General features: G+C 41.0%; 1 protein-coding gene across 8 annotated transcripts in view; it reads left to right on the top strand.

Moving 5' to 3' along the window:
- The window catches only part of LOC125701850 (ephrin type-B receptor 5), a 72405-nt gene extending 61614 nt beyond the window's left edge, over positions 1 to 10791 (top strand). For 6 of the 8 annotated variants that reach the window (XM_048964434.1, XM_048964405.1, XM_048964396.1 and 3 more), the window contains 4 exons: positions 207 to 356; positions 501 to 694; positions 1896 to 2051; positions 5996 to 10790. In XM_048964434.1, coding sequence (XP_048820391.1) covers positions 207 to 356; positions 501 to 694; positions 1896 to 2051; positions 5996 to 6104 — 609 coding nt within the window. In that variant the 3' untranslated portion in view covers positions 6105 to 10790. Of the gene's footprint in view, positions 1 to 206; positions 357 to 500; positions 695 to 1895; positions 2052 to 5995 lie in introns of all 8 variants that reach the window. The other 2 variants (XR_007380379.1, XM_048964441.1) reach the window with 2 other exon arrangements.
- Positions 10792 to 12049: the final 1258 nt, after the last annotated feature.

Raw genomic sequence — 12049 nt, 5'->3', positions numbered from 1 at the left:
TAACTTGTATGTTTCAGTAGAACGAGGTGGAAACTTTTAACATACTTCGAATTTAAACCACCAATGTGTACAAGACAGCATTAACTGAACTGGCACATTATTTCAGAGTTGTGTCATTCTGCTGGCATCTGACCTGGTCAATGTTGTCATTTTCCCAAGTAGTCCTTATCTCATTAACATTCTGATTACTCCCTGATACTTTCTAGGGTTGCAAAATCCCCATCCGTTGGACTGCCCCTGAAGCTGTCCAGTATCGCAAGTTCACTTCCTCCAGTGATGTCTGGAGCTATGGCATTGTCATGTGGGAGGTGATGTCCTATGGTGAGAGACCTTACTGGGACATGTCCAACCAGGATGTAAGTTGGGGAAGTGGTGGGAATGTACATCTGCCTTTCTGCTCTGCGTCTTCAAGCAGAAGAAAGTCATGCACTGCCAAATGACTGAAGCTTGCCTTTTACTTTCCTAGCTGTGATAACACTTTATTCTACTTTTTTTGGCAGGTAATTAATGCCATTGACCAGGACTATCGCCTACCACCACCCCCAGACTGCCCAACTGTTTTGCATCTGCTGATGCTTGACTGCTGGCAGAAGGAACGAGTCCAGAGACCAAAATTTGAACAAATAGTCAGTGCCCTAGATAAAATGATCCGCAAGCCATCTGCTCTCAAAGCCACTGGCACTGGGAGCAGCAGGTGAGATGAGGCTTTAATGCAAAATAATACAGCTGGTATCTGGGTAGACATCATAAGGAAAAGAAGGCAGTAACTCAGTCTATATACTGTTTTTCCAGTTCTCTCTTCCGAAACTGAGACCAATTAATAAATAAAAAATGGAGTAGACAGTTGGAAGAGATGTATATCCTGATTCAGTTTGTGAGTGGTGAGGATGAATTAGGAGTCGTGAGTGCTGAATGTGACAAGAAAGAGATCTTGACAAGTTGAGAGACCTTTGGGAATGTGAGTAGGGACAGATCTGGTGCAGCTATACAAGGTACTATGTGATCACATAAAACTCTGTGACAACAAGAGGTGTTAAAGGAAGAAAAGACCATAGCTTGTGGAGTGAAGGAATTCTGTAGCTAAAACTAATCAGAATTGCAGCTTACATGTCATATTTTCCCATCTCTATTTTGCTACCTGATAGAACCAGAGGGAGGAGGTTAGCAAGGGAGAGGTCTCCAGTGGGAGGTAAATGGAGCTAAGATTAGAAAGCTGATAGGCTGATAATAGAATTACATCCTGCTGATATGGAGGATTTTGCTGCAGTTGTAGACTCTGCTCAGTGCAATGTACTGCAAAGCTTGAAGCGAGGAGGAAAATGAAGTAATGCCCAATTTACTAAAAAACAGCATAGAATTGCTCTGGACACATTCAGATGCCAGGAAAAACATAACATGGCATTCATAAACAGTGTTTTCTTTGACTTTTTATTGCTTTCTTCTGTCTGATGTGTGTTGAAACCCAAATGACACACTATCTTATAGGGTTCTTTGTGATCCAAAAAAAACCAACATCCTCGAGAAGCAGAGCTGTTCACAAAGGTAAAAAGGTACAAGGTCTCATCTCTGTGCCTTGGAAACTGCAGCTCTTAATTCAGATGATAGGTTTAGACCCAGAAAGTGGAAAGATCTGGGATAAGAGGAGGAGATCGTTCTTGAGGGAGTATAAAATGGGAAGAAAGGATCAACAGCTTAGGTTGGGTAGATAGTTTTTAGGCAGAAGGAAGACATAATCTAGAAAAAGACATCAAGGTGGGGCTTTGTGAATCAGATCATGAAGAACAAATGTAATTGTTTAGTCCATGCTGTGCTGTTCTCTCTCTCTCTTGTAAGTGACCTTATCATGGTCACCTGATGCTGATAATGGAAAATTTTAGAAGCTGACTCTTTTGCAGACCATCTCAACCTCTCTTGAGCAACTCCCCTCCAGATTTTCCTTCACTCAGCAATGCCCATGAGTGGTTGGATGCCATCAAGATGGGTTGTTACAAGGAGAATTTTGACCAGGCTGGTCTGAATACATTTGATGTCGTATCACGCATGACTCTGGAGTAAGTATAGAGACAAAGAGCATAGTATGCAATGCAGAAAGTAAGAGATGCAAAGTAAGAGCTATATGGAGAATATATATGCATAAAACAGGAAAAAGAATCTAGAGCAAAGTAGCTACTCTGTCTTACATCTTTATTAGGACTTCTGGTTGCCCTCCATACCATTATATATATATATATATATTCTGTTTCTGTAAGCATTAATACATAAGCACTAACTGATGTACAATACAAAACATATTGTCAGTGTTACAGAGAGAATGTTAATTAGAAAGTTCGTGACACCTGGCACAAACAGGAATCACTTAAGGGGGTTGTGTAGAACCAGCCACGCTATATACTAAGTATATACAGCTTGCTGAGGTGATCAACTCCAGTATAGGCATGTTCTGCAGTGAAACAGAGGATCAAGGTGTGCAGCGATGTTTCTATGATTGAAGATACTCTGGGGAAGTGGAGAGAGCTACCAGACATTGTGAGAGTGGCTGACGAGGCATGGGCAAGTGAGACTGAACAGACATCTCTGCTAAGAGCAGAAGGAGGCACTACCCTCTTGCCTCTGATGTGCTTCCAGGACTCTGGGGCTGAAAAAAGAGAACTACATAAGTAATGATCAAGACCCAGGAAAGGGCAACTGCATAAAGTTGGTCCAACCAACCACCTGTATTAGAATCAGTGATTTTATATTCCTCAGAAAAATGTTGAAGGGATTGAGAGCAGAAGTGGCGTTATCCTCTGTCCTCCCAGTTGGAGAAGGAGGCAAATGGATTGAGTGAATGACTGGATGCAGGATTGCTATCATGCTCAGGGATATTGGTTGTGTGATCTTGGACACACCTTTGAGAAACTGGATATAATGATACCAGATGGGACACAGCTGACCAGTTCAGACAAGAATGTTCTGGGTAGCAAGATGGCTGGACTTAGTAGCAGAGTTTTAAACTAGATTCAGTGGGGTAAAGGGATGCACTTCTGAGTAACAGAGAAGATCCAGGGAATCACCAACACTTTAGGAAGCAGCAGTGAAAAAGATGTGAATTATCCCCCAAAAATTAGGAAGGGCTCCTCTAAGAAGGTAATGCAGCCAACAGCCTGGCTGAAGTGCCTCTACACCAATGCATGCAGAAAGGGAAATAAGCAGGAGAGGCTGGAAATCATAGTGCTATTGGAAAACTATGATGTCATGTCTTTCAAGAAGATATAGTGGGTTGAATCATACAACTGGAATTTTATGATCGAGGACTACAAGATTTTCAGAGAAGGAGAGGTGAGAATGTTGCCCTATGTTAAGAAATTGACAGATTGCAGAAAGCTGCCTCTGAGAAACAGCCATGAACAGGCTGAGAACTTGTGGTTAAACATCAAGGACTGGACCAATAAAGAACATGTGGTGGTCAGGATCTACTGCACACCTGATCAAGGAGAGCCTGTTGACGAGACCTTGCTTCAGCTACAAGAGGCCTTGCATTTGCAGACTGCTCATCAATGCAGAGAAGATCATTAAAGGAGAGGTGGACTGGAGGTGGTCTGGGCTTCAGTGACCATGTTTTATTTATGTTCGTGCTCTTGAGGAACAGGAACTCAACAAAGAGCAAAGACACGGACCCTGAACTTTAGAAAAGAAAACTAGAAAATGTTCTCTGTCCTTGGAGACGAAGGAATTGAACAAATCTAGCAACTCTTTAAGGAAACCTTTCTTAGAGTGCAAGAACTCTCTGTTTCCATGTGTAAGAAATGAAGCAGGGAAGGCAGGAAATTGGTATGGCCAAGCAAGGAGCAGCTAGTCAAATTGAGATTTAAGGCAGGAAAATCACAGGCAGTGGAAGCAAGATATGTGGCTTGGAAAGAGAACAGGATTGCCATCAGAATATGTAAGAATGGCATTGGATCAGGATAGCCAAGGCACATATGGAACTGAGCTTGGCAAGGGATGCAAAGAATAACAAGAAGGAATTTGGTAGGTAGATTGATCAGAAAAGAAAGGCCCTCTGAGAAATGAGAAGAGAGAACCAGCTACAACAGACATGGAGAAGACTGAGGCACTCTACTATTTCTGTGCCTCAGTCTTCATTAGCAGTCAAGCTTTCCACATTTCTAAAGTCCCTGAACTTCTAAGTGGAGACTGAGGAAGCAACATCCTTCATACTGTAAGCAAATAACAGGTTCAGTGAAATTGAATGTGTGTAAGATATGGGGCCCAACCCCAGTGTACTGAGGAAACTGGCTGGTGTAGTTGCCATGCCATCACATTTGAGAAGTCAAGACTATCGGAAGTCTCTGGTGACTGGAAAAACCAAACCATTATCCCACTTTTAAGAAGGACTGAAAGGAAGACTTGGGGAAGTAAGGCTGGTGAAATTCTCCTCTGTGCCTGGGAACATCCTGGAGCAGATTCTTCTGGAAGCACTGTTAAGGCACACGCAAGACAAATGATGCCTGACCAATCTGATGGCCTTCTATGATGGAATGAATGTGTCAGTTGACAAGAGAAGACTGAACAATGTCATCTACCTGCATTTCTGTAAGACCTTTGATGAGGTCCCACAGAACATCCGTGTAACTAAATTGGACAGAAATGGATTGGATGGGTGGGCTATTCAGTGGATAAGGAGTTGACTGGATGGCTGCAGCTGAAATCATGGTCAGTGGTTCTATGTCAACATGAAGGCCAGTGACGAGCAGTGTTCTTCAGGGGTCTGTCTTGGGACTGATGCTTCTTATCTTTATTATTTACATAGCCAGTGAGATCAAATTGACCCTGAGCAAGTTTGCAGATGACACCAAGCAGAATAGTGCAGTTGATACTGCAGAAGGAAGGGTTGCAATCCAAAGAGACCTGGATAAGTATGAGATGTACGCCCGCATGAACCCAGCGAGGTTTAACAAAGCCAAATGCAAGGTGCAGCTCTTTGTTCAGGGCAATCCCAGATACGTGTACAGACTTAGAGAAGAATTCATTGAAAGCAGTCCTGCAGAGAAGGATTTTATTATTCTGGTGGATGAAAAGCCAGAGGTGTGCTTACAGCCTGTAAGGCCAACTGTGTGCTGGTCTGCATCAAAAGAGGGGTGGCCAGCAGGGAGAGGGAGGGGGTGATCCCAATTCTACTCCTCATGAGACCTAATTTGGTGTACTTTGTCCAGATCTGGGGCTATCAGCACAGGAGAAACACAGAACTGTTGGAGTGGGTTCCAGAGGAGACCACGAAGATGATTAGAAGGTTGGACCACCTCTGCTATGAAGAAAGGCTGAGGGAGTTGGGTTTATTTGGTCTGAAGAAGAGAAGGCATCAGGAAGGCCTTACTGCAGCATTTCAGTACATAAAGGGAGTTTATTAAAAAATTCCAGAATTACTTTTTACATGATCTGATAGCGATAGGTTTTAAGCTAAAAGAGGGAGATTTATGTTAGATATTGCAACGAGATGATCTTAAAGGTCCCCTCCAACCCAAACCATTCCATGATTCTATGATGATTCTATGCTAGGACGATGTATTTTTTACTCCAAGAGTGGTGAGGTACTGAAACAGGTTGCTCAGAGAAGTTGTTGAATGCCCCATCCCAAGAGGTATTCAAAACCAGGCTAGATGTGACAATTGACATCTTGATCTAGTTGGTAGCAACCCTACCCGTATCAGCTGGGTTGGGACTAGATTATCTTTACGGTCTCTTTCAACTCAAGCCATTCTAAGATTCTGTGATTCTATGAAGTGTTACATAGAGCACAGGAGCCAGGAAAATATTTCTTTTTTAAATCATAATCTATCAAGTTCTGCCCACACCTCCTCTACCCAAACATTTGCCAAGCAAAAGCAGAAACCTTTTAAACTGTTTCACAGACATGGATAACCACATATATCAATATGGAGTAACAGGGAAAGGAATTGGGACTGTTCAGAATAATAAAACCATTTAAACATTTTCTACACCTTCTATTCTTTTGCAGAGATCTCCAGCGTATTGGAATCACCCTGGTTGGTCACCAGAAAAAGATTCTAAACAGCATCCAGCTCATGAAAGTTCATTTGAATCAGCTTGAACCAGTTGAAGTGTGATGCTTTAATTCTTTATTTCACCAGACTCGAATTCTGAGAGGATTCAGAGGGATTGTCACTGTAAGAAAAGGAAATGGCAAGATGCTCCTTGAAGACTTATTGCACCTAGAGAGTAGACATTACATGTCCCATTTCATCAGCAAAAAGAGAATCTTGCCATGATTCAAAAGCAGAGCTTTTAGCTCTGCTAGCTGGTGGTGTTTAAATATGGCTGGCATGCACTAGGAGTAGGTCAGGGGAGGGAAGGTTATAGTAATGCAGGGGGAGCTGGTATAATAGTTTGGACAGATCACAAGCACCTGCTAGCTCTTCTCCACTAACTAAAAATATCAGACAATTCTCCAAACGTCATCAGCAGGCTTTATCTGTGACTGGGAACTCAACAAAGTGGTAAAGACATAAAAGCCACAAAGAAATCAGAATTTTTCCAGAAGAATATCAGCATATTGTGAGAGATTATCACTCAGTTGGAAATGGACATTGCTTCCATCTGCAGTATGCCAGAATAGTGAGAAAGTGGAGTTCCACTTAATGCATAGTATTGGTAAACAATGAGATACATCACCTGGTAATTTTTCACAGTGGTTAAGAGTAAAGGGGTTGAAATTCTGTGCTATAACATATGCAGTTCTTTGGGTCTGTCCCATGATCCAGAAGGGAAACTTACTAATCCATTGTTCTGAGGCAAGGAACAACAAGACTTAGATGCATAGCATCTATCTATGGGAGTGTAAACAGAATAAAAAATAATGGTTCATAAAATCCATCCTGCTGAATTTTCAATTGGAGAGCCCATTCTTAAGAAGAAAGGTGCAAGTTGCACTCAGTTCTGGTTTCTTTCTTTTCTAACTCTCCTCCAGTCCCTCCCCTCTACCCAGATATGCAGATATGGAAGGGAGTAACAGAAATAAATCTGAAGTCCTTTGCAATTGAAAAATGTTTTCTACTTTTCTCACCCTGACAAGTCATAGCAGTCCACACTAATACTGATTGAAAACTGTTTCTGAGGAAAATGCAGATCTGCAGTAGTCAATTCCAAATAGACAATTGGATCAAAGGATATGAAACTCCTTCACAAATTCTTGTCAGAGAACAGTACCAGTCACAGCAGTAACTTCAGTCTCTAAAATAAGAATAACTATGTTCTCGGGATCAATCATACTGCCTGGTCAGTAGTGCATGAGAATGACCAGAGGAGTCAGATTCTCTCTCCCTTTTTAGATAGACTGCCTAAGAAAAGATCTCTTTGTGGAGGGGAAGAGCTTCAAGACTTAGGATGTATCCCAGTGTCTGTCACTGAGCAGAAGCAGGAAAACAAGAAGCTCAGCTTGAAAGTAAAATTCAACCAATACACTTGTTCACCTCATCAAGGCATAAGAAAGGAAATGGAAATAGCCTTGCTAAGCAAGACCACAATTAAGACACTGCATAAAAATATACATTCTTCATGTCTGGAGTGACTCACCGTTCTGATCTGTGAATGATTTGGTTCACCATGAACTAGTCATCAATCACTGTATTTTTCCAGCTGTCAGGGTTAGAGTTGCACTTCAGCAGTACTAATTCCTGTATAGTTTTAAGAGTTTCCCCCAGCAATTAAAAGATATAAATCACTTTTTTCACTTATGAATCTCATTATACAATAGGAGGTGCACCAGAATAGTTGCGCTCCAATAGCCAACACAGTTCAGATTATTACAACATAAGAGCAACATATGCTAACATTTTCAGTTGGAAGAGTAAGAGCAGAAGTACATTTTTTCAAGAAATAAAAAGTCAATCCAAAAACAATCCAAAGGAATAAGAACAAAACATTCGTAACAGTACAAAGAGAACGTGAAGATTTTTTTTAAATGAACAAATCTAGAAGTGGTCCACCTGTAAAAAGCAAGATTCTATAACTTTTAAAAGAATTTCTCGGATCTTGTAATGCTCAGAAATCCAAGGTTTTGTGTATGCTGACTATCAGTTACACCCACAGTGTATGAGACTGAGCAAGAGTTGCTCTCTTCAGAAAGGCTACTGAGCAGAAAGTGTTGAGGGGAATCTAGGGTTTCTAGCACCTTCCACAGAGGGCACAAACACGTGTACATGCATTCATATATGAGTATGTTTTAACAGAGAAACAGCAGGCTATGTTTTTCATACACAGTGGTCCCTTTTAGTGGTCAAGATTAGTGGAGAAATTAATGATCTAGTTCAAATTCTGTCTCTTTTTAGTCCAGTGGAAACTTAATCCTACGTGCTTTTTCAGCACTTAATTTTTCTGCAGTAGGAAACAAAATAGGAGCCTTGTCTTACTCTCAGACTAGTGACAGTGAGGTTTAATAGCCTTCTATGGGGATCTGCAATGAATTTATCTGCTTGGTGAGAATGCAGGCAATAGTACATTTACTGTTGCATACCAAGTCTATGATAAAGTTGTTTACACATACAAAGGATAATGATTTACTTGCTTATTGTATCTTAACCTGGCAGCTAAATACCACACAGTTATTTGCTCACTCTCCCACCTACCCCCCTATATAGAATGAGAGAGAGAATCTGTAATAAAATAGAACTTATGGGTTGAGATAAAAAAAGTATTTACTAAGGCAGAAGAGGAAAACGGAAACAGAAAAGCAATTATAGAATATATATAGCCACAAGGCAATTATTCAGCAATAAATACAACATCGCACCAGCAATGCAAGGTCTCCTTCACACTGATTAGTGCTCCCACAACCCCGGAGCAGCAACTGTTCTCTGGCCAACTCCCCATAGCATTATGGCCTTCCCCATAGTGTCATTAGTAAGGCACCTGTCCTGGCTCTGTCCCATCCCCTGCACCATCATGGCATCTGCTGTTCTCCACACTCCGTTGCTCAGGAACAACCAAACATCCATCCAATGCAATTGGCACTGTTTCATCTGCAATCAGGACACTGCTATACCAGGATAGGTAAGTAGTGATAAGACATCATAAATCTCCCTGTTTTTGAGTTTGGTTGAAATATTCCTACAACTGGCCAAAGGGGTCAATATTCAAGATGTCCTGTTGTAGCTAGAGTTGTGCAGAGAGAGGTTTGAGGTAGCAGATGGAATGCAAAAGGGCAACTGTCTTCTGTAAGAGGTCCCTTTATATATTCTCAGGGGATCCCTATTTTTCCTCGTAACTTGGGGTGCAAAGACTGTTGTGTTTAATATATCTTGTGTGATTTGTCATCATGTCACTCCTCAACTTCGCAAATATGAAGGAAAGGTAATCCTGTACTAGTGAATAAGCAAAAGATAAGATGGAAAAAAAAGCACTAAAAATAATATCCTGATCTCACTTTACTCAATCCTATGTGAAAATAGAAATCTCACTTTCTGTTCCAACAGACATCGGTGGGGATCTTCTGCAATATATGAGCACCCTTAACAAGTAGAAATCAGAATCAGAAGGGAAAACAGTGGGATCCACCTAGACATCTGCTATCTGTAATTACTAGAAAAAAAGAGAAACAATACAATAAAGTTTTACAGACCCATATTATCTGCTGGAGAGTCAGCTGGGAGATTAAGAAGTTATTATATGGAGTAAATGTGGATAATAATATCTGTAATGTGTATAATAGGCATTACAGGATGCAGAAGCAGAAGAAATAAAGAACATCCATGGCTTCCATGAGACCAGCGTAACAAATACAAAAGTCACATTTTTCTAATCACCTTGAAATTCATTAATGACTTTATGATTTTTGTTATTGGTATTCCACATCACATAGCTATAATTATCACCTAGTCTCACCTCTGCTTGTAAGTGTTCAGTTTTTCCCTCCATAAGGAAATCCACAACTCTTATGAACTGAACTGTCCACATGTCTTTGAGACACAAGTTCTATCTCTTCCGAAACTGGAAAGCAGTCTGTCCTTTCCATCAGATTCATCACAATTCAGAAGAGGGAATTATGTAACTGAACTGTTCTCTTACCTGCATTTTCCAAAGTTCATCCTGCTTGCAAGCCACTCTCCACAGGGTGGCATCCATCACAGCAATGAGCAAGCTGAGCACAAAGAGAGCGGCAGAAGCAGTGAAGGTTAAATATCTGATGCAATACATGAGGGGTAGGTCTATTTCACTGGTGGCAGGTCCATTCATCTTGGTAAAGAACTCGTAAGTACTGAAAAGCTGTTTAATGTAGTTGTGAAAGTGGCCATCAGGATCTTGGGTCTGGAAGATGGTTTAAAAAGCTAGCAAAGAAAACAAAGGACGAAAAATACAAAAAAAGAAGAAAACTGAAGGCCACTGTCATGGCCCTTGCCAGCATAATCTGATAATCTGTAAACTATAGTATCGGATTTTAGCCCAAACATCTGTGTCATCCTGGTCTCTCCTATGTATCCTAGTTTCAGTTGGGGCAGTTAAATTTCTTCCTGGTAGCTGGTATGATGTTGTGTTTTGGATTTAGGATCAGAACAACGTTGATCACATACCAACATCCTCGTTGCTGAGTGGCACTTACACTAGGTCAAGGACTTTTCAGTTTCGCATGTTGTCCTGACAGCAAGGAAGTCAGAGGTGCACCAGGAGCTGAGAGAGGGCTGAACCAGAATAGCTGATCCAAAATGGCCAGAGGTATTTTCCATACTACATGACATCATGCTGAACAATAAAACTGCAGTAGTTGGCCAGGGGATGCTTTTGCTGCTGGGGAGCTGGAAGTGAATTTGTATTGCCTCTGAAAAAAAAACAAAAAATGAGAAGAGTGTAGATACTCTCTTACTAGCAGTACTGGAATTTTTCCACAGTTCAATCAAATTCCAGTTGTTTTCTTCTTCTGAGTTCACAGAATTTGGGTCCTTTAAATACCTTTTCTTTTAATGGAACTAAGTCAAAGCAACTTTTCTGCTAAGATATATCAGGTCATCTATGACAGAAGGGACTGCATGAGTAGGAGAGCACAGAAAAATGAGAAAGGAAAAAAAAAAAAAGTAGAAGACTGAAGAAAAAGAAAAGAAATAACAGAGTAGGCATTTGTACATATTCACAGTATGTATAGAAGATTTATAGCCATACCTGCGTGTCCTAACTTGACTTACACAAGTACTGGAAAACCACATACAAATATTCTGTAGAATTTTGTTGGTGAATATTTAAAATACGCTGGTTTTGGAAAATTATTTTGGCCTTTTAATCTCTACCAGCTTGTTTGTGGCATCTTGTTGGCTAACATATGCTTACTCACGTGATGCAAAACCAAAGATCACATCACTGTGAACCAGCTGAGCCACATGAGGTCCCGAAATACCATCTTGACACACTCCATTCTCCAGTTTATTTCACCCTATGGAAAGACAGTGACTATGGCGCACTTCACTGACACATACCAGGTGCACGAAAACAATTCAAATTTTACTGTCCCATCTTGCTCCCTGGTTTGTTTTGCTCAGTCACATCTGATGACTATGGCACACTTCGCTGACACAGATCAGGTGCACAAAAACAATTAAATATATTCCGAGCAATCTGTTTGCACGTATGATCACATGTATTCTAAGCAAATAGTGTGTTAGCCTATGACTAATCAGTATTCTAGGGACAGGAAGTTAGGGTAGAGAAGGGTAAATTAGGTTGAGTGAAGTTATACAAATTTTGGGAAAGGTAAATTAGGGCAGGAAAGGTTATACAACCTGTTTCATTAATACATCCGTCGTGGGATGGGGTCCAAGGATGGGGCGTGCTTGCAGGCTGGAGGAGTTTCAGGATGGCTGAGTGAAACTCTGAAAATTGTCCTCCAGCGTCCTGACTTTATACCCCTTTTACACACAGTTTGCCATGATAAGCAAGGGGCAGGGGGCAAACTGTTACAAGGTATGCAGGTTAAGATATAGATAGGGGTATGACCGCAGAAAAGCAGACAAACTTCCATTCATACCATAAGACCTTGTTTTCAGATCCTAAAAATGTGAGGGAATTACCG

Source organism: Lagopus muta, chromosome 1, assembly GCF_023343835.1.
Source record: "Lagopus muta isolate bLagMut1 chromosome 1, bLagMut1 primary, whole genome shotgun sequence".
Lineage (NCBI taxonomy): Eukaryota > Metazoa > Chordata > Aves > Galliformes > Phasianidae > Lagopus > Lagopus muta.
Note: the sequence above shows the minus strand (reverse complement) of the source record. Positions and strands in the feature narration are given on the sequence as shown.